This window comes from Antennarius striatus, chromosome 12 (genome assembly GCF_040054535.1).
Source record: "Antennarius striatus isolate MH-2024 chromosome 12, ASM4005453v1, whole genome shotgun sequence".
Classification (NCBI taxonomy): domain Eukaryota; kingdom Metazoa; phylum Chordata; class Actinopteri; order Lophiiformes; family Antennariidae; genus Antennarius; species Antennarius striatus.
The window spans coordinates 2,115,613-2,140,634 of NC_090787.1; the positions used below are offsets into that span (position 1 = coordinate 2,115,613).

At 41.3% G+C, this 25,022-nt stretch overlaps 7 protein-coding genes and 1 pseudogene across 9 annotated transcripts; 7 read left to right on the top strand and 1 right to left on the bottom strand.

Moving 5' to 3' along the window:
- Positions 1-8: 8 nt before the first annotated feature.
- On the top strand, positions 9-4,865 carry sgo2 (shugoshin 2). The gene is made up of 8 exons (XM_068328576.1): positions 9-100; positions 936-1,041; positions 1,123-1,298; positions 1,414-1,488; positions 1,983-2,038; positions 2,171-4,179; positions 4,253-4,367; positions 4,728-4,865. Exons 2-8 carry the CDS (start codon positions 957-959, stop codon positions 4,861-4,863), a joined length of 2,652 nt encoding a protein of 883 aa, XP_068184677.1. The 5' UTR covers positions 9-100; positions 936-956; the 3' UTR covers positions 4,864-4,865.
- A 299-nt stretch (positions 4,866-5,164) lies between these two features.
- Positions 5,165-8,157, top strand: LOC137604658 (uncharacterized protein C2orf80). Of its 2 annotated transcripts, none has more exons than XM_068328577.1 (9): positions 5,165-5,295; positions 5,533-5,587; positions 5,671-5,752; positions 5,872-5,954; positions 6,392-6,482; positions 6,653-6,766; positions 7,242-7,329; positions 7,433-7,542; positions 7,685-8,157. In XM_068328577.1, exons 2-9 carry the CDS (start codon positions 5,547-5,549, stop codon positions 7,742-7,744), a joined length of 669 nt encoding a protein of 222 aa, XP_068184678.1. In that variant the 5' UTR covers positions 5,165-5,295; positions 5,533-5,546; the 3' UTR covers positions 7,745-8,157. The 2 variants fall into 2 exon arrangements, with proteins under 2 accessions (XP_068184678.1, XP_068184679.1); XM_068328578.1 differs by having other exon boundaries at positions 6,689-6,766.
- Positions 8,158-8,455: 298 nt separating this feature from the next.
- LOC137604660 (gamma-crystallin M2-like) lies at positions 8,456-9,766 on the top strand. Its single transcript, XM_068328579.1, has 3 exons — positions 8,456-8,586; positions 8,831-9,073; positions 9,228-9,766. The coding sequence occupies exons 1-3, from the start codon at positions 8,575-8,577 to the stop codon at positions 9,501-9,503; spliced, it is 531 nt and encodes a 176-aa protein (XP_068184680.1). The 5' UTR covers positions 8,456-8,574; the 3' UTR covers positions 9,504-9,766.
- A 224-nt stretch (positions 9,767-9,990) lies between these two features.
- LOC137604661 (gamma-crystallin S-1-like) lies at positions 9,991-11,328 on the top strand. The gene is made up of 3 exons (XM_068328580.1): positions 9,991-10,329; positions 10,416-10,658; positions 10,872-11,328. The coding sequence occupies exons 1-3, from the start codon at positions 10,321-10,323 to the stop codon at positions 11,142-11,144; spliced, it is 525 nt and encodes a 174-aa protein (XP_068184681.1). The 5' UTR covers positions 9,991-10,320; the 3' UTR covers positions 11,145-11,328.
- Positions 11,329-12,386: 1,058 nt separating this feature from the next.
- On the top strand, positions 12,387-14,913 carry LOC137604897 (uncharacterized; annotated as a pseudogene).
- Positions 14,914-16,477: 1,564 nt separating this feature from the next.
- si:dkey-57a22.15 (uncharacterized protein LOC795575 homolog) lies at positions 16,478-17,273 on the top strand. 2 transcript variants are annotated; one of them, XM_068328748.1, is made up of 3 exons: positions 16,478-16,495; positions 16,622-16,864; positions 17,001-17,273. In XM_068328748.1, exons 1-3 carry the CDS (start codon positions 16,478-16,480, stop codon positions 17,271-17,273), a joined length of 534 nt encoding a protein of 177 aa, XP_068184849.1. The 2 variants fall into 2 exon arrangements, with proteins under 2 accessions (XP_068184849.1, XP_068184850.1); XM_068328749.1 differs by having other exon boundaries at positions 16,478-16,486.
- A 1,918-nt stretch (positions 17,274-19,191) lies between these two features.
- Positions 19,192-20,006, top strand: zgc:153846 (uncharacterized protein LOC767711 homolog). The gene is made up of 3 exons (XM_068328747.1): positions 19,192-19,235; positions 19,331-19,582; positions 19,696-20,006. The coding sequence occupies exons 1-3, from the start codon at positions 19,227-19,229 to the stop codon at positions 19,969-19,971; spliced, it is 537 nt and encodes a 178-aa protein (XP_068184848.1). The 5' UTR covers positions 19,192-19,226; the 3' UTR covers positions 19,972-20,006.
- A 2,142-nt stretch (positions 20,007-22,148) lies between these two features.
- On the bottom strand, positions 22,149-22,957 carry LOC137604729 (gamma-crystallin M3-like). Its single transcript, XM_068328722.1, has 3 exons — positions 22,934-22,957; positions 22,556-22,795; positions 22,149-22,458 (listed from the first exon to the last, which is right to left on the bottom strand). The coding sequence occupies exons 1-3, from the start codon at positions 22,946-22,948 to the stop codon at positions 22,180-22,182; spliced, it is 534 nt and encodes a 177-aa protein (XP_068184823.1). The 5' UTR covers positions 22,949-22,957; the 3' UTR covers positions 22,149-22,179.
- Between the last annotated feature and the right edge of the window lie 2,065 nt (positions 22,958-25,022).

A 25,022-nucleotide genomic window follows, 5' to 3' on the forward strand; every position in this document is an offset into this window, starting at 1 on the left:
TTGGATGTGTGGAATCGGATCTAGCGGCGTATTAAAAAGGAAAAGATCGATTTCCTCTAATCGATTCGTGCTCGTAGTCGCCGGGGACTTTGTGTAAGAAGTAAGGCTCCCAATCATCAATGTGTGACTAAGGCGAGTTTCGGTCCAACTCTGGAGAGTAATGATCTTGGTTATATTAGCAAACATAACGAACACTCAAATGCTGTATATTAATTAGCCTCCTGCTAACGTCGGCGACCTGATGTCTGGACTTCAAAATAACTCTCTTAGGGTTCATTAGCAAATGATTGATCAAATTTATCAATACTTTCAATTTCAATTACAGTGTCTGATCGTGAACGGGGTTCTAGCCTTATTTTGATCATCTAACTTTAACATTAGTGCCCGCTGACATAATTGTTAACGTTGGATTATAATACAGTATATCAGACCGATCAACCAAAGCAGTTAATCGATGTCTATTGATTTATGGAGGTCGTGATCAGCACACTCAAAATCCCTCCACTAGGAGCCACGTTTGGTTGGTATTTACTATGTCAATACTGTATTCTATTATTTACCTGATGTAGATGTACAAAGACGCTGTTTCGATCTTATTGTTAAATTTTTTCCCCATGCTGGATGGAATATTTTTTAATCAGACTTTGATAATCTACCTTGAATCTGCACAAATCATTCTCATAGATACTGGCCCAGTTGATGTCTGATTTTTTAATCAAGAGCCATGCATTCTTATGATGAATTAGAGAAAATGTAGAAAAATTCCCAGCTGAGGTATTTCTCAAAAATCTTACGCTTTTATTTCTGTAGGATATTATTTAATACGTTGTGACCCAGTGTTTTGTTTCAAATAATGTACTGTAATCACATTTCTATTTAAATCAATAATCCAGAATACTGCTTTTGCTCATGCTCCTGTTTCCTTGTTTTCCTAGATTCTTGAGAATTCCCTCACTATGTTGACCATGAAGAAAATGACACCTAAACCAGATTCCAAGAAGACTTCAGCTGCAGCTTCCAAGATCAAAAATAAGATTCTCAGTGAGTCTCATTCATTTGAACACAACAAACACGAATGTTCATTCATCCTCTGACTAAAAACCTATGTTTGGTACACATCAGACACTTCGTCCTTCTTCAAGGTGTCTTTAAAGACCAACAACAAGGCTTTAGCTCTTGCGTTGGAAACCCAGAAGGAGAGAAACAGGCTGCTGGAGAAGGAGATCATGCACCTCCAGAAACAAGTGGAGGCTCTTTGCTTCGAGCTGGCCACCAAGAAGTATAAGAACAGGAAACTGGTTGGTTTGAGTGAAAGTCTTCAGTGCATTTAATTATTCATTAGTGAATATTATGGCCTGTCTGTCAGAGGGCAATCATTCCAGTTCATACATATTGTATACTCTTCTGTTCCAGCTCCACATCCTGCAAAGTCTCCATCACAACACTACGGAGCACTTGAACATGGTGACTGAACTATTATCAGACAGCGTAAGGATTTCTTTCAGTTTTACATGAACTTTGACTTTTTTTTTCTCTTTTAAGACTATCTCTGGACGATACATTACATACCACATGAAAGGATTCCCACAACACAAGTTAGAAATAGAACAGAAAGAAATAACAGTGAAAATTTATCAGGACACTATCGTATGAAGACGATAAACATTCACATTGAACTAGTGTTGATCTGCTCTGTTCAATCTTGTATACTTAAATATTCAGAGTGATCTCCCCCTCATTCTTAATATGATCACTTATTCGAAAAGTATAGTTCGCTCTGAAGCCACTCTTTGCATCTCCGACAGGGTGTTCAGTCACAATCTGGACGTTTCATTTCCATTTCCAAGAGGATGACATCAAAATGTCCTTTTATTTCCATTAACAATGAAAATAAAGTATTTACACATATTTGAATGTTAGCAGTTGAAAGTACTGCACTACATTAAAAAATACCAAATGCAAACAGTTTTTTTTATATTCAGGAACTTCTGGAACGTCTTGACGATGACATCAACAATGCAGATCCTGCAGTGGGAAGGTGAGTCAGGGCTGCGATTCAGACAGATCTGCGCTTTGAACAAATTATCGTTTATTATTATTTATTATCTTTTATTATTATCCTCTATAAATGATCTTTTCTTTGTCTCTTGTTCCCCTTCCTAATTATTAGTCTCACAGACCAGTTATCATCTCAAACTGAAATTCCAGAACTCTTGTTGTGTCCCATCCAAACAACCTCAGGACACACACCACAGAAAAGTGTCTTCAATATCCAGAAAGGGTGCAAAAACCACACTGATTCTTCCAGTGGTAAGGAGCCGTGGAAAACCGATGTGGTGGAAATGCAGTGTGTGCCATCTCCCAAGACAGGAACCCATCCATCCGTCAACCATCTATCAAGACATGGAGCAGAGAGGCTGTCTATAACGGTGTCTCAATCTGGGTTAGATATGAAGTCAGTCCTCTGCTCCCAGAACTCTCAACCTCCTTCCATCGTAAGCTCAGGTGAAAACCTCGGGCCTGACGATGCCCATACAGGCAGCCGAATCGCTGAAACAGAACAAGAATGCAGTCACAAACAGGAGAAGACTGTGTTACTGAATACAACAATGGAGATGACTCAAACTAACGCCAGTGAGATAGTCACCGTGGAAACCAGGGTCAAAAACACTGGCGAGCCAAAACGCAAGAAGAAGAAGAAGAAAGAAAGTGGTGGATCAAGTGAGGATCCACAAAATAAGACCTCTTCGGGTTCTTGGTGGAGTGAGGTTCAGAGTGGTCTTAATGACAATTTATGTCCAGATAAGGTCACAGATGCTACTGAGATTCAGTCAAAGTCACAGTTTATGGGCACCATTACTTCTCGTATCCCAAAATTGAACAAGTCTGTAGCTGGAAACCATCAGAACAGGAAGATGGTCAAGTCCCACGACCAAGATAAGTCAAAGCCCCTCGACACTCAGACAAGACAAGATCTGGATGATTACTTCATGGAGCATGAAGTTGCATCCCGAAAATATATAGGAAGTGTAGCTTTACCGGCTGAAAAAGACACGGAAGGAGAAGCAACGTCTAAAATCACCTGCAGAAGGACCAGAACTAGAGGAAGGAGGGTTTCATCAGTCACCAGGAAGACTTTTGTCACCGTTCCATCACAGTTACATGAAAATGAGAGAAGTCAGTCTGAAGTGGGAGAACAACATGAGAACAGCATTGAGACTAATTCTGGGGCAGGTCACAAATGCAGAGGGACTTTTTTTGTATCAGTGATCGATGATGGGGCCTCATCAAATGCTCAAGAAGTAGCTGAAGACTTAATAGCTTCTACACTATCCAACTCTGAAGCAGGAAAACCACAAACGGCTTCCGACTGGAGAATCAGTCAGCGAAAATCAGAATCAAATCCTCTCTTTGTTGACGACCCACAGATCTCCTACAAGCATCCTTGGCTTGATGCACAGCATTCAGGAAATCATCGAGACGATTCCCATAGCAACAGTAACTGGGAAATACGTTCACCGGAGGAAAGTCATGCTCCAGGTACAGAATTCCAAAAGCTAAAGAATAAGAGGAAAGAGGAAAAGAGTCAATCCGGGAAGAGGAAAGCTGTGCAGAGGGAGGAGAGGGCTGGTCAGTTGAATGACAGGAAGAGGAAGAAGAAAAGGAGCAGCAAAGGATTGCCATATGAGGATGAACCATATCATCCTGTGGACAGAATTCATGATCTCGATAGAGATGAAGAACTTATGGAAGTGGATGATCCACATTCCTACACCAGTGGAAGAGATGACGTCACTGAGCAGCTCTACGATTTAAAAACCAAGGAGTTAAATCCAAAACAACCCAGAAATTCATCCTCAAAAAAAAAGTTGCGTGCTTTCTTGGAACCCAAAAATGTAAGGGAGACGTTTGTCGTGTATGAAGGGAAAACTCAAGACGGCACCTCCCGAAGCGATACAAAGATTTTTGATGTACTACAAACCATGGACACAAGTCACGAGGCGGACGTTGAGAGCGCAGGACAACTGCTGATGGACGAGGTGCCGCCGTGGCTGGCTGTAGATGTCAGCACCGCCGACACGGAGATGGGGTCACTACTCGCCACTCCTCAGACAGAGACGTCTCGCAAAGCGGCGGCGACTGAGAAGTTTTCAACTGTCCCTACTAAAGACACTCCAGGTATGGTATCCATCGCTTTAGTGGATTGTCTTCAAAGTCAAGTGACAACAAAAGTCTTCAACATGTGTTGCAGAAGGAAGAGTCTTGACATCACTGACCAACATCATTGCAACCACAGAGAATGAAAGCAGAGGGAGAACCAGGAGACGGAATGGCATGGTCAGCTACAAGGAGCCGTCCCTCAACAGGCGAGTGCCTCTCCATTCTAACGGACCACCTCCACTCCGGTTGCTTTTATTCCAACAGATCCTCATCAGCATTCCACAAGGTTCAATGTTAGGACATGCTTTGTTCGCACTACACGATAATTCCAGCGAGGGCTTGCTGTAGTGTAGGCCATCTGAGTCCTTCAGATCCCTCAGAGAGGTTCTACGCTTTTCGTTCCTCTAACATTACTTAAGCACTTAGAAAACGGTGTTTGGATTTGTTTGTCAAATGCACCACCAACCAATCGGTGCCTTGATCTTTGGACACAACTGTTTCTCAATCAGAAAATAGCTTTCGATGTTTAATATACCTTTTTTTCCCTCCCTTCTTTTTTGCAACAGCAAAATGAGACGTGGGGATAAATACACAGAAAGCACATTTCTGAGCTCTCCCATGTTCAAGGAAGGGAAGAAGAAGAAGAGGCTGAAGAAGATGGCAGCCCAACCAAAGCTGGAAAGCTCTGTTTTGACGATCTGAATTAGCATTAGCATCATTATTCTTATTATTGTTACTGTTTTCTGCTTTGTATGGTTCATTCAAGTTGTTCAATTTTAATTCGCCTGTCAACTGTTTCACTTTTGGATACTCAAACTTCAAACATGTAGTTGACATTTTGTGACTTAAATGGTAATAAAATGTTTGCATTACTTCACATCACGGCCATGGAAACCGATCTGCACACCGTTCTGTATTTCACTCATTTCTCAGCCGTGTGTGGTCGGCAGTGAGCTCTATGAATAATTCACTCCTGGCTGTTCACCTGAGAGCTTTGCTCCACATTGCCTTGAAAGGCTTGTGCTCTCCAGAAAGGTCACTAGCTTCAGTGGCTGCAGGACTGCAGTAAAACATGCTTTTCCAACATGGTGTGAATTGAAAGTCTATCAGCTGTTCAACATTAAGAACTGTGTGGTGAGTACACACTTCTTTTCAAAGTTGTATTAGATGTTATTGCACCGGAGGGACGGTTTGTTGCAGTTTTAGTATTACTTTAGTATTTGTTGGTAGCTCTCCGTTTGGCCCAGATGAGGTCTCAAACTAATAAAATCAACCGTTTACAGTATTAACACTGCATGTTCACTTTCTTGCAAAAGAAAAAAATTCATTTATGAATAAAAAACATTTGCTGATATTTTTCATGTTTTGCAGAAGTCCTTTAAAAAATGGAGGCAAGACAGCTGAAAAGAGAGGTTAAAGCTCTTATGTGAGTGGAAATCAAAAGGCCCAGAGTCCTGTGGGAGAGCCCGGTTTAAACATGAGCTGATTGATTCTTTCTGATCCAAACAGAGATGATTATATTGGGCAGAAACTCAGAGAAAAGTCTTTCGATCCGAAGGGGAGGAGGACCGCCACACTGCTGGACGACCTGGTAAAAACGCGTTTATTGTGGCTCCATGTTGAGAAGGGGCACACAAAGACGAGTCGGCTGCGCAAACAAAACAGGAAATGATGGACTTCTAGCGTGACACTGGTTTCTCTGTGTTACAGGCGCACTATGACCTTGCAGTTAGTGTCGCTTTTTGGTGGTTGGACAAAGAAGTGGGGCGGTACGTCCTCGACAGAGACATCATGTAAGATCTCTGTTTTGAGAGGATAAAATGAGCCTGAGGAAACTGCTAATATTATGACTGGCTTGGAAATGTGGAGCGTCTCTCAAAAGTATTGACAACTTTTATAATTTGGAATCCAGGGTGTCGCAAAATAAAGAGGATCAGGTTAAATTGTGATTAAATGTGTATAAAATCCTGCAGGTTTCACTGTATTTTGAACTGGAAAGCATTCTGAGCCCCACCAATAATATCATTTATACTGGAACAATCAGGAAGTAGTCTCCATTCCAAACCACGATTTATGTAATACTGTTACCCTTACATTAGCTTAAAAAATTACATGTGTCTTCAATTTTTGGCTTAATTCTTCATTTACTTTGGATTTCAGGGCGTCTAACCGACTGAATCGGTGTTTCTTTTCTACTGTACATAATCTTCCTCTTTCTTCTGTCCCACAGTGGAGCATCAAGCAACTTAAGGAGCGTCCAGTATCCCAATCGTCTGGAACGGGAGGCCATGATCCTGTCGTCATTTGCAGGGATAATCATGGTGAGGCTGAGGACAAATCTGTGCAACGTCGCTCAATCGTGTGCTTATTTATCTTTTGTTTACTTTATGACCGAGCTGCATTGTGGGATGTTAATGCTGTCTGTATGACTCTAGATGACGTTTCATCAAATAGTCTCTTCTGTAATTCTTACACTGCTGTGACGAACTAGTTTGTGACGAAGCCGTTCTGCCGTCCCTTCATTCAGAGCAGCCTCCCGGTGGAGGAGATCTTGTCTCTGTACAGACGTAAACCGGCTGCCTCCTACCCCAACCAGCAGTCCAAGGTGCGGATTGTTATCTCACATCTGTTGGCGTGATTTGTAAATGAATAGAATAGTTTATTGATCACGAGGATGAAATGGCTTTTTTGTACAAGATTTACAGAGTATAATAACACCTTCGTAATGCCTTATGTCTACACGACATGTACAGTGGACATTACAGGCTGTGACATATGATGAAGTAAGCTTTGGAGCTTCTTCTGGCTGCTTTTTGAAAAGTAATAAATCAATGACTGACTGATGAGCTGAGAATGCATTGTGACTGCGTATGCATGTTATAACTGTTCGTAGTGTACATTTCATCACAAATACATTTGAATAAATTTTAAATAATCTGTCGTTTAGAAAAAGATGTTATATTTGTTTACAGCAGATAGCGAACCTCGGGAAGCCTGTGTTATAATGCATTATGAATGCCCTCGTAACACACTTGCAGGAAATGTTGACAAAGTTTGATTGCACCATTTTTCAACTCTAGGGTTCCATCGTCCATCCCTTCACTCTATCCTACCATCCGCTGGCCATGCTGGGCTCCTACAAGGCAGTGCAGCACTCCAAGAAGCACAGTCAGTGTGACCCCCCTACCCCCATTCATCCTGATGGGGGGCCCGGGCCCCTGTTTGGGGATACAATGACTCCTTGTCTTGAATTTTTCAATATGTGTGACAGATCTCAAGTTAAAAAGGTGGCTCTCTGAGAGGGGGAGGACTCGTGCCCCACCTGTACGGATCCACGTACCGTCTTCATCCTCCTCCTCCTCCTGCCGCTCCTTCCTGACTGTGAGTCCTGCAGCCTCCTCATCATCAGGTTTATGAAGAAGAGGTTATCAGAACCTTTTTCTAAACGAGGATAAGAGGTCTCTACTGCCCCCCCGTGGTTGTAAACTGACATCTAACGCACTGTTGTCCCCCTGCCTCACAGGACAGCGATGAGGACAGAGCTGAGCGCTACGACGCCTCCCAGGAGTCTCTGCACGACTGACATCCTCCAGGGACATCACAGTGACATCACCCGATGACATCATAGTGACATCACCCAATGACATCACTCAGTGACGTCACTGACTTCATTTGTGCAACAGTTCGGTTTTGTCCTCATGCACAGAGAAGAAGAGGGACAGGAGGAGGGAAGAGCTTGAATGTGGTGTTCGTCAAAGTGTGGAAAACCTGACATTAAATTACATGAAAAAAATCTAAATAAATAAATACATGCTCAATGATATAATCTGATCAATCCACTGCGCAGGTAGTGGGAACAACAAAACACCTCATCTGACAGTAAAATAATTTTATACATCAGTTTGCTAAAGTCATCGTCAGGCCTAGTTTGTCACACGACATGAATCAGTGTAACTACAGTTGGAGCTGAACTAGCAGATGTAATAAACACTCTATTATGACCCACTCTTGATGTTCTGGATTTTTCTTTACCTCTGTTTTATACCAATATTTATAGGCCTTGTTTTTTTTTTTGTGATGACCTCTGACATTCTGCAGGCAAAGATCGGCCCACTTGATGAGGGATTAGAGGAAAACGTGTCTCTTATGTCCATATCAATAAAGAGGAACACAGCCGGCCAGTAATTTGCCTGCTAGGACTTTTTTGGCATTGATGATTCAGGGATTTTTGCTCTATGCCCAGGATCAAGACTTTTGGCAGCGATGCCAGCGCGTTAAATCCCCACTCATTGAATAAACAGCTAAAGTGGGATCTGCCATCCTTTTGATTGAGGTTTATATAGCGGGGCCCTGGTCCTGCTTTGAGAGACCACCACTTTGCAGTAGACGTGACCGGCTCCAACACTCTGCAGGATGAGTAGTAAGGTAAGGAGGAGGACCTGACTCTGTTCTTCATCTGATCACACATCATAAATGTGATAAACTCGTTGAGAGATCTATTGATTATAATATAGGAGGCATTAAGTCATGGTTGTTCATTTAAAAAAAATAATTATTCCATGAATGGATGATCGATTGTCTGGATGCAAGATCGACACCAAACACATCTTTTCTGTTTCTTTGCTCTGATTGGTTCTGGTTTGTCCTCCCTTCTCCCCCCTGAACTCAGATCACATTTTACGAGGACAGAAACTTCCAGGGTCGCTCCTATGAGTGCGACACGGACTGCGCCGACATGCACCCCCACTTCAGCCGCTGTAACTCCATCAAGGTGGAGAGCGGCTGCTGGGTGCTGTACGAGAAACCCAACTACACCGGCTACCAGTACGTCCTGACCCGGGGGGAGTACCCGGACTACCAGCGCTGGATGGGCTACAACGACACCATCCGCTCCTGCCGCACGTTCTCCTATGTGAGAGGATGGATGGATGGATGGATGGATGGATGGATGGATGGATGGATGGATGGATGGATGGATGGATGATAAATAGAGGGATAAAATGATAGTGAGAGGATGCCGCTCCTTCCAGGTCTTTGATTTTTGTTGTTTTACTTGTGGTCCCCAGACCAGCGAGGGCCCCTACCGGATGCGCATCTACGAGCGCCCCAACTTCCAGGGACAGATGATCGAGTTCAGCGACGACTGCGAGTCGGTGCAGGATCATTTCCGAAGCCGGGACATCTACTCCTGCAACGTGATGGAGGGCTACTGGACCTTCTACGAACACTCCAACTACCGCGGCCGCCAGTACTTCATGAGGCCCGGAGAGTACCGCAAGTTCAGCGACTGGGGGGCCACCTGCGCCACCACCGGCTCCTTCCGCAGAATCACCGATTTTTAATCACGATCTCACTCGAGTTGATTGACATTTGAATTTCATAAAAGATAAATTCTTCCTCTATTTTCTTTCCTTATTAAGATATGTATTTGTGGAAAATGACATTGTTAAATAATAATTAGTCTTACGGCGCTGCAATTTCTCATTGGCTAATAAAGAGATCAACCAAATATATGAGAATGGAATTGTTTTAAGTGATCGAATCTATTATTATATTGTTTATTTTTTTCCCTTTCATGTTTCTGAATAAATCATTTGGTATTGACTGATTCATCTCATAAGAATCCACCTTTATCAATAAGTTTATTTATTATTATTATTATTATTAATATTATTATTATTATTATTAGTATTATTCCAGTAGAAAACTTGAGTCCCATAATTCATTTTTTCTTTATGCGTTTCTTCTTTGTGAGATTCACCTTCTGGGTGCTTAAATAAATTGGTTTACCATATCTGGGGTCAAACACCATTAGTGATCATAGTATCTGTACGCGTTATTCACCTGTTGCTCTATGTTTTATAAACTATAATTCAAGATGATTTCGTCAAATTGATCTGGGCATCATCTAAAGGATGCTTGGACTGAATCCATCCCATCTGACGGGTAGAGGAGCTCAGCTGGGGACTGTTCCAGTGACTGTCCTACTGTGGTTCTTGCTAGAAATTGTGCATAGAGCGTTAACTGTGATGCTGACACCAGGCTGTATTTGAATAACAACAAACCTGGCAACACCTGGTCCACAGCACGCTCTTATATAAAGATGGGATTGACCTTTGTGGACAAAAGCAGGAGGTGGTTTGAGCACTAGCAGTCACGATGGGAAAGGTTTGTGGGTTTTTTTTATGAATTGTAAATAATTCAATATCCTTGAAAATGAACATGTGAAAACCAGGATCATCGTGTTCCATCAGATCATCTTCTACGAGGAGAGAAACTTTAGAGGCCGTCACTATGAGTGCATGAGCGACTGTGCCGAACTCCACTCCATGTTCGAGCGCTGCCGCTCCATCCGTGTGGAGAGCGGCATGTTCATGATCTACGACCGACCCGGCTACATGGGAAACCAGTACTTCCTGAGGAGGGGGGAGTACTCCGACTACATGGGTACAACCGGGCTGAATCACTGCGTCAGGTCCTGCCGCATGATCCCAGTGGTAATGATGAAACTGTTGATTCATGCATCATCCTGACTGTTTAGTTTTAATAATTGAGAAGTTGAAGTTCAATGAGTTTCAAAGCACAGCAGTCACTATTTAACCGGATAAGGTTAATGAAACCAGACTGGCTGTTGTTATTATTTACCAGTCTTTACCATTGTGTCAACAAACCGATGGACCATTTGACCCTTTGACCTTTCCGCCCTCCAGCACAGCGGCAGCTTCCGGCTGAGGCTTTACGAACACTTTGACATGGGAGGTGAGATGATGGAGCTGACAGGCGACTGCCCTAATCTCATGGACCGTTTCCACATGTCCAACTACAACTCTTGCAACGTGATGGAAGGCCACTGGCTCGTGTACGAGCAGCCCAACTACAGGGGGCGCCACTACTACCTGAGGCCCGGCCACTACAAGAGCTTCACGGAGTGGAGGGGCAACAACTCCAGGATGGGCTCCATTAAGCGCCTCGTGGATCTCTAAAACAGAAGGATGTTTTTTGTTAAATGTATGCTCTATGCCCTGTTTCACATGCTGACTAAAATAACATCAGTGCTAGAGCGTGTTCACTTTTGCTCTTGCTCCTGTTCTGCATTCGTTTGGCAAGTTTTCCCATGAAGGTGTGATGGGATCACCCTGACTCTCCTGAGGAGTTTGAATAAAATACTGCAACCACTGAAATTCCTAATTATCTTTATTTAATTGAGATTTATTTTCTGTACAAATTCAAGATGTTTTAGGACTTTAATTTCACACGATCTTTGGTCTGAACAGCAATACTGGAACTTTTTCTGAGATCAGGAGAGAAGTTTGTTCCTTAACTTTTAATAAATCAGGAAAACTGTGTAGAAAAAGATCCTGATGAAGACAACAAGTAGATAAAAAACAAACATCTAAATCCATTTAAAAATAAGATGACACGTGATTTCAGAAGATGGATTTGTCAGTATCCTAATTAAATCTTGTAAGAGTTAAAAGAAAATCAGTTTTAGTTTGTAGTATTTGAAAGACCAACCGCAATAACAGCCCTGATGATGATGATGATGATGATGATGATGATGATGATGATGATAGAATGGTCCATGACAAGCTGTGAGAGGCGAAAGCATCACTATTCCAGGAAAGAGTTGTAATGTTATTAACATGAATGAATGAGACAGGCTGAGAAGGAGAGGAAGAAGAGTAGAGAGGAGCTCTGTGTTCAACCGATTGATTGATCAGGTCTGATGGATCTGAGTGAAAATATGGTTGCTTAAAAATAAATTCCTGCAGGTGGTTCCTTCACTATAAGATACCTACAAGGATATTTCAGGACATTTTGGTGTCAGAATTTTAATTTCTGTTTAAACCACTTGTTGTGACTGTATATAGATGATGATGATGTGGATAGAAATGAATCTTTTCACTTCCAACCCATTTTACGACATCTTATACTGACATGATGCTATAAATGTAATACTACCACTAATAACAACAATTAGTCTTACTTCACTCGGTGCTGTCGACGAGAGGACAAGTGTTGACCTCCTGTCAGGAGACCAGGTCTGACAAACATCTGTAAACATCTGTGTAGAACAACACGGAGGCTCACATGCCAAAGAGTCCTGACCATTACAATATGAATGACACATGCAGAGTCTGCGTTTCACATTCACTATATAATGTTTTTGGTGGGAGTCTTCAAAGAGCTGGATGGACCACACAGGGCAAGGCCAACCAGCCGGCATGGGGAAGGTAAACACCACAGCTCTAAAAACTCAGAGGGTGGGGTGGGTTCCCTTTCAAAGACGATAACAACTATTTTAATATCCAGATCATCTTCTATGAGGGTAAGGGCTTCTCTGGCTGCCATTTTGAGTGTAGCCATGACTGTGCAGACCTGACCAGCCTCCCGAACCACTGCAACTCCATCAGGGTGGAGAGCGGCAGCTTCATGATCTATGAGAAACCCAACTATGATGGTAACCAGTACTACCTGAAGAAAGGAGACTATCCCGACCTTCACCACTGGATGGGCGTCAGCGACTCCGTCCGCTCGTGTCATCTCATTTCTGTGGTGAGCTATTGCAGAGACATCAGCAGATACTGAACTTCACACGTGTTCTGTTTGAGTTTCAAAGGAACGCAGATAAATGTGATGGAGTCAAACATTATCATGTGAAGGTAATGATTCTCTCTCCTGTCCAAAAACAGGAGCTGGGATCCTTCAGTGTGCGCCTCTTTGAGCGAATCGAGTTTGGAGGTCTGGTGATGGATCTGGTGGAGGACTGCCCCAGCGTCATGGACCGTTTCCACGTGAAGGACATCTTCTCCTGCTGTGTGACTGAAGGCAACTGGCTCTTCTACGAACACCCAAACTATCGAGGCAGGATGTATCTGATAAAGCCCGGAGAGTACAAGAGGTTCAGCGAGTGGGGAGGCAAGACCGCCAGGGTCGGCTCCATAAGACGCATCATGGACTACTGATTTAGAGATGCAGGATGTTTCATGTTCAAAGTTATGGTTATCAAAATATTACCTACACAGATGAACTGAAACAAAACACCTCAATGCAAAGGACCGACTCACATCTTAATAAAGCAGTTTGAAAATGGAGACTTGTAGTCCATTCAGTTATAAGAGGGTTCTCACAAATGCATGACTTATGAATCCTTTAGCCCTTGGGTCTTACTGTCTATCTTACTGTAATAACAATGAACTACATCTTCTGCCTGGTGTCACTTCTACTTTAGACCAAACTTTTCTATCACTGAATGAACCCAGACTACTTCACTGTGTGAACCTGGACTGTGTGTGTGAGAGCTTTTCTTTCTGATTCATTGAGTTGTATTCACATCAAGCCTAAAACAGACCTTTGACAGATTAAAGATGTCACTATAACCCCTTTGGACGCACCCTCATTTCACTTTCACACTTTCGCATTTTAGACGACACCCTTGGGATTTGTTCAAGCTGAGCCCTTTATCCCTTCTATAACTACTGACAGATGGAAATCATTCATCAGTAATATTCACATTTAATATATTTCGCTTTAGCCGATAGGTTGCACAAATGATTATGTGCCAGCCCTATTAAATATCATTTTAATCTTGCTGATGCTGTGTGACACACACACTGGCCATTATTCTGTGGCATATTCCAGGGAGAAATTGTGATGAACATAGAGGAAAGAACAATAACTCATCACCCACCAGAGCCCATCTATACATCAACAGATTTCTCCCTCCCACAAACCCCCGAACCCTGATCCGTCATTACTGAGGGACATATTTGAATGACAATACTTTATGCTGTGCAATCACACAGCTGTCCTTTCTTTCTTTTTTATAAAGCACAGTGGCTCGGCTGGGGGATGATACTGACTGGTGAAACAGCCCGACAACAACAGAACTATGGGAAAGGTAGAGAAAATGTACTCGTTATTTTTCCTGTGGGGAATAGATGTCTGATGGGGTGTTAAAAAAAAAGGAAAATACCTTCATTTGATTGCAATTGGTTGCTTTTTGCAGATCATATTTTACGAGGACAGGAACTTCGAAGGGCGCTCCCATGAGTCCAGCAGCGACTGCGCCGACCTCCACTCCTACTTCAACAGGTGTAACTCCATCAGGGTGGAGAGCGGCTGCTTCATGATCTACGAGAGACCCAACTACATGGGCAACCAGTACTACCTGAGGAGAGGAGAGTACCCTGACAACCAGCGGGTGATAGGAATGAACGACTGTGTCAGATCCTGTCGTATGATTCCCCAGGTAATGCCTTTTCTATCTCATTAAAACGGGCAGTAAAAACAGCTCTGACAGACCGATTAGCATATAGTTTTTGCAGTGTTAAATCTTTTCCACTCAGAACGCAGCAGTAGGAGTACCTGAACCTTTTAGATGTGCTGTCCTGGATACAGTCTTAGATTTCTCTATCCTGTTCCAGTATCGTGGCTCCTACAGGATGAGGCTTTATGAGCGCTTCGACATGTCCGGCCAGATGCACGAGCTGGTGGACGACTGCCCAAATGTCCAGGACCGCCTCAGCATGTCCGACTTCAACTCCTGCAACGTGATGGACGGCCACTGGTTGCTGTACGACCAACCCAACTACAAGGGCCGGGCGTACTACCTGAGGCCCGGGGAGTACAGGAGATACAGCGACTGGGGCGGCGTCAGCCCCAGAGTCGGCTCCATCAGGAGAATCGTTGATTTCAATTGAAGCTTAGCTTTTGCAAAATGTCTGCTTCCTCAATAAAGTTTAACTGATTAACAACACATGAATGTTTTTCTAAGTGCATCTGCAGGCTGACAGAATAATGAGAAGATATCCACCACACAGGGCCTGGGGGCTGAACAATGGCCTGTATTTAGTACGCTCTAGTTTAATCTCCTGTACGATCAGGCATACCATAGCGAACAATGCTGGAGTTGGCCCCTCCCACTTGGTGCCCTTGTTGGACTCACCTGTTTCTAGCTGAGTCCATTCGAACAGCATTCAGTGTAGAACATGTAAGCAAAGACCGGGTGAGGCAGGAAAACCACTGTGGTCAAACTCAACAGTAGGTTATAGAATAGGAGTTAAACAGAATCATGTCGGGTTTATTTTAGCATCACACATACAGAGCGACCCGGGTTTTAACTCAAGTAAATGAGTAGAAAATGTAGGCAACACTGAGTAATTAAAAATAAAAAGGGTCAAATGAGCTGATGTGAAGGGATGCTTGTTCAACTACACTCATGAAACTAGAAGAAATCCACCTATAAGTGATTAAACTCACAGGAAAAGAAATTCTATTCTGTTATAACAATTGTAATAATACGTATATTTACATTCAAATTCCCTACCCTTATTTCCTAGTTTGCAATGAAGAAAGAAAACATGAAATAAATATCTTAATTCAACTTATTTTTTGTAGTTAAGGTAAATAAATTTGTGTATTGGACGCAATAAAAAAAATAAAAAAAAAAGTTGTAAAAAATTTAGCATGCAGTTAAGATATGTTATATTTTTAAAAAAACATCTCCAGACTAACAGATAAAAGTTGTTTCTATTTCAAGTGGAGCTTTCTGTAATTTTTAATTGTCTCTCACATACTATATTTACTATGTCATATTTACATTTTTAGCTATTTAACTTTGTTAACATTTAATACATGTTAAATGGCAACTAATATTTCTTAATCTTTGTGTACTCATTTCACATCTCAGAAAAAAAACTGTATACACAATCCTCTGTAAATCAATAAACAACACACGCAACATGTGATGTCAGAGGCGGCTATGGTTAGCTCTTGCTATCATTTTACGCTCCAATATTAAAGGTGAATTAAATCAAAGGTATTGTAACGGTTAAGTTATAACGAAGAAAATTTTACAAACGGTTGCCTCACACCTGAACAAAAAACAAAACTGGTTTTAATTAATCAAAGAAGTAAAAGTGGATAAAGAAATCCAACCGTGAGCATCTTATATCTAGACAGCTTTAGCTTAGCATACAGCAGTGGTTTAGGGACCGCGAATGGCTGTCTCCTCTGTTAAGCAACATATTTAATGCTAAAGGGCTGTTCCGTATTGTTCTGCAGCCATTGTTCACTGGATGTGTGGATACCATACTAGTGTTTTCCTCTGTCCATGCATGTCAAAACACCAAACCAGTTAATTATTTATCCTTTTTTTCAAATACAAATCCATATTTCTCACCCAACAAAAAAGGTAAACATGTGCCAGTAGCCTTCAATTAGAACTAGGAGAGCATTTGAATAACAATACTTTGTTTGTGAAGAGGCAGTATAAAAAGGCCTGGAAACATGGGGAATCTCTCCAACGGAGACCATGGGCAAGGTGAGTGCTGTTTTTCCTCTCTGATATATTCAACGTAAGTTCTTACAAACAATTTTAATTTGCCCTTAGTACATTTTTACTGAGCTGAATTAAAATAAATCCCCAAACACAGCTCACACATGTATTTTCCACCAGCTTATCTTCTACGAGGACAAGAACTTCCAGGGTCGGAGCTATGAGTGCAGCAACGACTGCACGGACCTTCACTCGTACTTCAGCCGCTGCAACTCCATCAGGGTGGAGAGTGGCTGCTTCATGATCTACGAGCGACCCAACTTCATGGGCCACCAGTACTTCATCAGGAGGGGCGAGTACCCTGATTACCAGAGGTGGATGGGTTTTAGCAGCTGTATCCGCTCGTGCCGGATGATCCCAGTGGTAAGTAGGCTTCAAGATGACACTCAAGCATAGTTTGACCTTTAAAAGTCAGGGTTACTTAAACTGGAGTGAAAATTCTTGAACAAGTTTAAACTGTTACATCAACATTGAGTGAAATATTCTTGTGCTCTTGCAGTATCGAGGCTCCTACAGATTGCGTATCTACGAAAAGCCCGACTTCAGCGGTCACATGATGGAGTTCATGGATGACTGTCCCTGTGTGTCTGACCGTTTCCATCACCGCCACGTCTACTCCTGTAATGTTATGAACGGCTACTGGATCTTCTATGAGTACCCCAACTACCGAGGCCGACAGTACTTCCTGAGAACTGGGGAGTACAGGAGGTACCGCGACTGGTGTGCCACCTGCGCCATCGTCGGCTCCTTCAGGAGGGTCACCGAATTTTAGCCATGAAGCGAAAAGAAAAAAGAAAAAAAACTTGCTGTAAATATCAGACACTTTGTTTATTAAAAGATGTTGAATTTTTAACGTCCTTTGTGAATGTTTTTTTTTTTTTTTTTTTTAATTGATTTGGCAAAGATTGTTTGGGAAGGGCATTTAAAAGAACGATTGCTGTGAATAATTAAAAGCAGCCACATGAAGGTAATTAAAGGGCTGCCAGCACTTTGAATGAATGTGTGCTTTACAGATTCTGTGTGAACATATGGCATTTCTCTTATATTTATTTTTGCTTTAACTCGCTTATGTTTACTGTTGAACATGAAAGTTATACATCTATGGATAATATACTTTACATGATATATCTCCTTATGGATCACACTTCTTTTTTTTTTTTTTACACATTTTGTGTAGCTGTTCTGCTGTACCCCATAATTTAAATTAAAACATAATTCCTGACAAAAACAATGGACTGGTATTAATCATTGACTTAATTTATTTTTGTGTTTTAGGAAAGGTTATGTAGGAGAGGTTATACTTTTATTTTGACATTGACATACTGTTGAATAGAAATGGCCGATAGATTAGAATTTCTGTGTATATAATGGGAAAAGTTAAGTACATGGCAAGATGTAAAAACAACATATTTTTGTTTTAAGTGGGATTTGACCAAATAAAGTTTCCTTTACATGAACAAAAAAGAAACAAACCACGGCTCAGTTTCAAACTCTTTGGTTATTACATCAGCATAAAAAATAAAAGTATCAGAACTAAATTGTCATGTTTTGGGTTGTTTGTCTTCATGTTGGGTTATTCTTCTCTCCACCTCCTTGGGTTTCCCGTCTGTAGATGTACATTTCAATTTGTTTGTGAAGCCTCTGGTTATTTTGATTGTAGAATTTATTCCCTGCCTCATTAAATTCAGTTTCTCCTGAAGGTCAAACCTCTCTGTTTATTCCATTAGATCTGTGAACAACTTTTCTTCCTTGGTTTTCTTTGCTTGGGTCCTCCTTTTCATTCCTTCTCTATGTGACATGAAGTTCATAACGTCCACATTCACATCCAATGTCCTTACAGAATCAGAGACGTATTTCATCTCCTAAAAATGCATGTTTTAAAATGATAAATAGGCTGGATTTATGATGAGATGTTCTCTAAGTGCTTTACCTTTAATTCACAGTGAGGGCAGCTGGCGACCAGGAAACAGACACAAGAGAACTCGTCTTCCTCCAGGTTTGGAGGTTGTGAGCAAGAAACACATTGAAGCTAAAGCTAATGCACATATTATAAAAGAGCTAAATTTGAGTTTAAAGCTTTAAAGCTTGTTGTGACAGCCTTTATTATAGCACATGCATCTTTATAATTTATAGTCCTAAAACATGCATTCAAGGCATTTAACCAACCTGTTTTTAAATGTAACACTATTCCAAAACTGATTTTAAATGCAATCAATTATGAGGGTAATTTGCACATTTCAATATGGAAATATACATATCACCTTCGTAATTACTTTACACAGCCTGAAAATATTTGAATCAACTTAATATATATATAAACTGATTTAATGCCAAAATATATAGTCAGTCTTTAAACTGAGCAAAGATCTGTAGGAGTTCTGTGTTCATGTTTGTCAAAGAAGTCGCTCAGAGTTCTTTCCATCAGTGATGATCAGACCATAAGTGTGGAACCTTCTGATGGAGAATGGAACACACAGAGTTTGTGCATATAATGGAAGAATAGAACAGAAAATACAGATTACTGCTGCCAGAAATGTATGGATGGAGAACCATTGTTGCACATTTATAGGCCTCGTTCAGCAAAAGTCATACTGCTAATTCATCAGCTTTGTGCATTTGAATAACAACGCATCACGGCAGCTGGGTTTCTGTATATAAAGCCCTGCAGTCATGGGGATGACAGTGCAAGTTGAACCATCCACAAGGAATAACCTAAATCACCATCATGGGCAAGGTAAAAGGATATTTACATTTCTTCATATGATATAGTTTTTACGCACTAAGAAAGCGGATTTCAAATCTTAAGATGCTCCTTATGACCTGTTTCAGATCGTCTTCTACGAGGACAGGAACTTCCAGGGTCGCTCCTATGAGTGCAGCAGCGACTGCTCTGACATGTCCTCCTACCTGAGCAGGTGCCAGTCCTGCAGGGTGGAGAGCGGCTGCTTCATGGTCTACGAGCGTCCCAACTACATGGGCATGCAGTTCTTCATGAGGAGGGGCGAGTACCATGACATGCAACGCATGATGAGCATGGGAATGATGTTTGACACCATTAGATCCTGTAGAATGATCCCCTATGTAAGAGACTTCTCTTGGTTTTTATACAGTTAAGTGTTTTTTGTTTTTTTTCATTTTTATCTTGTAATGGTGATTTAACGGCGACGCGTATCTATTCCTGCCTGGCGTTACAGCACAGAGGCCAGTTCAGGATGAGGATCTATGAGAGGGAGAATTTCAGCGGGACGATGAACGAACTGATGGACGACTGCGACAACATCCAGGACCGCTACCGTATGTCCGACTGCCAGTCCTGCCAAGTGATGGACGGCCACTGGCTGATGTACGAGCAGCCCCACTTCAGAGGCAGGATGATGTACATGAGGCCTGGGGAGCACAGGAGCTTCAGGGACATGGGCTACAGCGGCATGAGGTTCATGAGCATGAGGCGCATCACTGATATGTGCTAGACGTCTGCATTTCATTTAAATAAACTAAAAAAGAAGTGTAATTATTAATTATACCTGTTGTTCGTTTGTGTGCTTTAGCCTTGGCTGTATAACAGCAATGTTTCCTGATTTAGCTATTTTTGAAATAGGTTTGTCCCATTGAGTTTCACATAACATCACGACTTGAAACAACCATGACAAAATCAAGAAAATCATTAAACATCCCTTTATTAGTCCCGCAGTGGGGAAATAACATTCGCACAGCCCAGTAGTGAGGAAGCGCCGAGGGAAGAAGAGAGAGTGGAAGGGAGGATGGGTCCGTGGAGAAGGGAGGAAACATAATGAGGACTGGCAAAAAAAAGAAAAAGAAAAAGGCCCTTATTTACAACAATAATTTGCACAAACGTAACACCAATCACATGATAGGTGAAGAGCAGAGGGCAGATGTGTGTACAAGTTATGTCTTCAGTCCAACGTTTATGTATGTGCGGTCTGTTGGACGTCGTTGGTCGAGATGACCCTGCCAAAGAGTCAGCAACAGGGGTCCAGGGAAGGGAGAGAACTTGTCTGGGCCTTGTATCCTCCAGAGGAATTTTTTGTTATCAGCTTGCCAACTGATAATATGTGGGATGCCAGAATGCGGAAGAAAGATGGTGTAGGTTTGTGAAGGACAAAAGTCAGTTCAGTCCTCTCTATAATCCAGTTGGGCTGCAGAGCAGTGAAAACCCCAGAGATGTTTTCCATCTTGAAGTTTGAAAGCCTGAAGAAATTATGAAGTATATATCGACTGCTAAGAGTGTTAAACTGATTCATGGTCATCAAATTTTGACGTTTAAGTCAAGTCTGGAAATTGTTCCAGGAGGAAAGCGAAGAAATTCTAAAATCTGTCCAAATTTCTATTTCGGAACATTGAAAAGAAATATCTTGAGAATGAAGACTTCAGTGTTTTCTAAAGTAATATTCTAAAAGAGAGGATAAATAAGATGATGCATTGCTGGTAATACATTAAATCATAATAAAAGCTTCATATTTGCTCCTTAATAGAAAGTTGATCATCAGACAAAAACCATTTTAGGACATTTATTTCTGGTAAAAGTTTTTCTGAACCGATGTAGCTCCTGCAGTTCTCAAGTAAGTGAAATTAGAATTGGGAATAAGTTGCAGTTAAGTAAGCTGGAGATACTTAAGAGCCTTAGCAGGACTAGGTACGGTGCAGTAAATGACAATATCATCAGCGTAGAAATGTTAGACTCCTTTGGAATGTTACAACCAAAAGAGCTCATGAGGAAAACTATTGCGGTCCTAGAACTCCCTCATGTGCCAGTGGTACATCTGAGGTAGTTATTCTACCTGAATAAAGATATTATTATCAATATTATCGAATGCCTATAAAAAGTGAATAGAAAGACAAAGACACTACTTACTAATCTAGATTCATCAGTTTTATTACTTACAACCTCCATGTAATGAATGGAGTGAATGAATCATGAATCCTTACTGAAATGTAAAAAATATAAAGTTTATGGCAGATATTCTTTTACCTGCTCACAGTCAAGGCGTTTTAAGTCTGACAATACTGTATGTGTGTACGGCTAAAACCACCAAATTTTGTAATTGATCAGCAAAGTCTTCATGTTGTAGCTTTGTAAGATTAGCAAGATTAGCTTTGATTTTATTTTGACTTGTGCAACCGCAACAACTCAGTGGCTGTTTTTCTACTAGAAAACCCCATTTGTGCCTTTCCCTTTGTGTGACCATGTGATTCCGGCTCTTTTACCTTCACATAGAGCATCATTGCACGATTGATCGATTGTTTTAAATGTCAGCCTTTTTCAAATTCTGGTTCAGTGTCCTCGTGGCTAAGACTGATGTGTATCAGACTAGACTGAACTATACAGCAGAGACACATGCATGTATATCTCAAGACACCCACCAAATATACTGTTGTGCAATTTATGCCGTTGATTTTCTTTTTTTTCTTTTCATCTATTTAACTAAGACCACTTACTTTTTGCAATCACAGAACAATCAGAATGGATATGGTGTCGTATTTGTTTTAACAAATTCCGAAAGCTTTATATCAAAAATGTGCACTCATTATTATCTTATTGCATAAAGTTAGATTGGGTCTGTTTCAGTTTTCTGAATAGTAAGTGAAACGGAGGAAACCACTTAAAAGAAATGATTAGATTTTATTTAAAATCTTTTTTTTTTTAATACACCGGTGCTCTAATAACAGGAATCCATGATGCGCCTCATGCTCATGAACCTCGTGCCGCTGTAGCCCATGTCCCTGAAGCTCCTGTACTCCCCAGGCCTCAGGTACATCATCCTGCCTCTGTAGTTGGGCTGCTCGTACATCAGCCAGTGGCCGTCCATCACGTTGCAGGACTGGCAGTCGGACATACGGTAGCGGTCCATCATGTTGTCGCAGTCGTCCATCAGCTCGTGCATCATTCCACCGAAGTTCTCCCTCTCATAGATCCTCATCCTGAACTGGCCTCTGTGCTGTTGATTGAATGAGAGAAAACTATGAATAAATCCATCTTTAAACAGCTTAATCATATGATATTTTCTAGAAATCTAAAACAGAGCAATGAGTTACCATGGGGATCATGCGGCAAGACCTGATGCAATCACTCATGCCCATACGCTGGTAGTCAGAGTACTCCCCACGCCTGACAAAGTACTGGTTTCCCATGTAGTTGGTGCGGTCGTAGACCATGAAGCAGCCGCTCTCCACCCTGCAGGAGTGACACCTGCTCAGGTAGGAGGACATGTCAGCGCAGTCGCTGCTGGTCTCATAGGAACGACCCTGGAAGTTCCTGTCCTCGTAGAAGATGATCTGGAGGAATAAAAAAGAGAAGCCATATTTGATGACAGTCGATCACAGCTGCTCAATGTGCAGTTACATTTATTTTATCAACCCAAGTTGTCTAAAAACATCAGAGGCTCAAAGCTAAAGACGTGAAGCTGAACCCACCTTGCCCATGGTCATGGCTACTGTTTAAACTGTTTCGGCTCAAAATGACTGCACAATTTCCTTCATGCTGCCCTGATGCTTTTATACCTGACCTCGCAGTTAAAGTACGCATGACCCCATTGTTCAAACTCCTGACAAAGCAACATGTAGCAGAGGCCCCCCCCCGTATAGCTCAATTCATAGTGACCTTCAACATTTGCCGTGGTTGCATTTGTGAGAAGAGGCCCTGCTATGCTTTGTTTTTGCTGCTGAATGACAGTGTTTTCCACAAACATACTGGACTTTTAAGGCTTAATTTACAGTACTGTACTTTTTATTAAATGGGACAATAATTCTCAGTGTATAAAGGCTTATCTCAAATTTTAATCTGAATAGTTTTGTGTTTCCCATAATTAAGTGACCACAAAGCGGTCTTTAATTAATGAAATATAGCACTTTATTGTTGAAAGTTAGTGTAATTCATAACCTGCATTTTGACACATGAAATCTTCTCTAATTAAAAGCAGATTGGATTCATAATCATCTGTGGGAATCCTTCTCATGCACATCAGAAGGGCAGTTCCCAGCTGCGATGCCTTCAGGAACAGGTCAAGCTAACACGACCCCATTACGATTGAACCAGCAGCACCATTTGTGGGCTGGTTCCTGATCTAGAGTCTTTATGAAGACCTTTGACCCCATTCGTCTCTGCATGTTTAGCGTTCCTTGGCTCAATCATGATGGATGCTGAAGACAAAACGCTACTTAGGCCATTGAATGTGAATTTTTCGTCTAAAAACTGTCTTTGGGAAATTTTTGTAGAAAGGAATTTTTAATTCAAGTCAAGTAATTCAAGTCTTCAATATCACTTCAACATTAAACTCTTAGCTTCGACCTTGACCTCCAGATCTGGTCGAACACCTGAAGCTAACATGACCTTGTTAAGCAACACTTGATCAGATGCAAACTGAGTGTGAAAAAATTATTTTAGAAATGGTAAAAAATGGATTAATTTCTCTTTTATGGACACGTCATACTTCAGTTTGTTTGAAATATGTTACAGCCGGTTAGTAGACCGCAACGAATAAGAGAGATGTACACCGGCTTGCTCCAAACGTTAACAGATATGAATTGAACAATTAATGTTCAAAACAAACAGCAGTATGGCATTACTCAAAAGTCACAGGAGCCCGGCAGCGAACACTGCAGCCCCAGCGTCTGTTACTGGAGGCGACGCGCACGGGCAATTATCAGGCGGGGTTAAGTAAGCTGGGAACCCCGACCACCAGGTGTTCCCAGTTACCTGATGTTAACTCTGCACAGCTGCAAATACCAAGGCTCTGGGGCTTGGACAAATATAATTCTACATCCTCTCTAAACTGATGTCAAAGTGTTCAAAATCACACTTAAATTTAGTGATCAGCAGTTACGATACTCAACCTCACTATAAATATATCTGATGCATTTCTTTTTGACTACGGTGCACATTTCCTTTAATCACAAGAACAAACCATTGATCCAATGATAAGTAGATGACAAATAACAACAGGTTATATTCATAAGTAACCACAACTCATTTTAACATCTATGCTCTTAATTCAAGGGTATCAAACAATACGTCAAAGAGAGATAATAACAGCTAGTTTCACTGTTTATTGACATGTTGCATCCAAATTATACGATATATAATCACATCAATCATGTCTTTAATGGCAACCCATGCAAATAGTCATTTGTTATGAAGGTTTTTTGTAGTTGGCATGTGTGGTCGTTTATCAGAACGTTCTTCCAGACCACAAAGTTGTGCTTCTTGTAGCTCCTTATTTTACAGGAGGCCTTTACTTGATTTAATAAGTGATAAGTAATAAATAAATAAATAGATAAAGAGTAAATTTATAATTTTTCTCATGTAAAACGCAGATGGATTATGCGTTGCTTATAATCATATAGGCATTGTTCTCAAGCTATAATCTATGGCTCCATGGAAATATGATTTAATCAGGATTTATGCTGATAAAACACACATCTTTCAGTTGCAGGATGGAATGGCAAGTTTTTAATCACATTTTTATTGAATTATTTCTCAAGTGTACATATGTTTGTACTATGT

Coding starts and splice junctions, on each gene's coding strand:
- sgo2 (XM_068328576.1), top strand. CDS start 957: ATGTTGACCATGAAGAAAATGACACCTAAACCAGATTCCAAGAAGACT. Junction 1,042..1,122: donor GATCAAAAATAAGATTCTCA/GTGAGTCTCATT, acceptor GGTACACATCAG/ACACTTCGTCCTTCTTCAAG. Junction 4,180..4,252: donor CCCTACTAAAGACACTCCAG/GTATGGTATCCA, acceptor CATGTGTTGCAG/AAGGAAGAGTCTTGACATCA.
- LOC137604658 (XM_068328577.1), top strand. CDS start 5,547: ATGGAGGCAAGACAGCTGAAAAGAGAGGTTAAAGCTCTTAT. Junction 5,588..5,670: donor AGAGAGGTTAAAGCTCTTAT/GTGAGTGGAAAT, acceptor TGATCCAAACAG/AGATGATTATATTGGGCAGA. Junction 7,543..7,684: donor CCTGCCGCTCCTTCCTGACT/GTGAGTCCTGCA, acceptor CCTGCCTCACAG/GACAGCGATGAGGACAGAGC.
- LOC137604660 (XM_068328579.1), top strand. Junction 9,074..9,227: donor CCTGCCGCACGTTCTCCTAT/GTGAGAGGATGG, acceptor TGTGGTCCCCAG/ACCAGCGAGGGCCCCTACCG.
- LOC137604661 (XM_068328580.1), top strand. Junction 10,659..10,871: donor CCTGCCGCATGATCCCAGTG/GTAATGATGAAA, acceptor TCCGCCCTCCAG/CACAGCGGCAGCTTCCGGCT.
- si:dkey-57a22.15 (XM_068328748.1), top strand. Junction 16,865..17,000: donor CGTGCCGGATGATCCCAGTG/GTAAGTAGGCTT, acceptor GTGCTCTTGCAG/TATCGAGGCTCCTACAGATT.
- zgc:153846 (XM_068328747.1), top strand. Junction 19,583..19,695: donor CCTGTAGAATGATCCCCTAT/GTAAGAGACTTC, acceptor CTGGCGTTACAG/CACAGAGGCCAGTTCAGGAT.
- LOC137604729 (XM_068328722.1), bottom strand. Junction 22,459..22,555: donor CTTGCCGCATGATCCCCATG/GTAACTCATTGC, acceptor TTCAATCAACAG/CACAGAGGCCAGTTCAGGAT.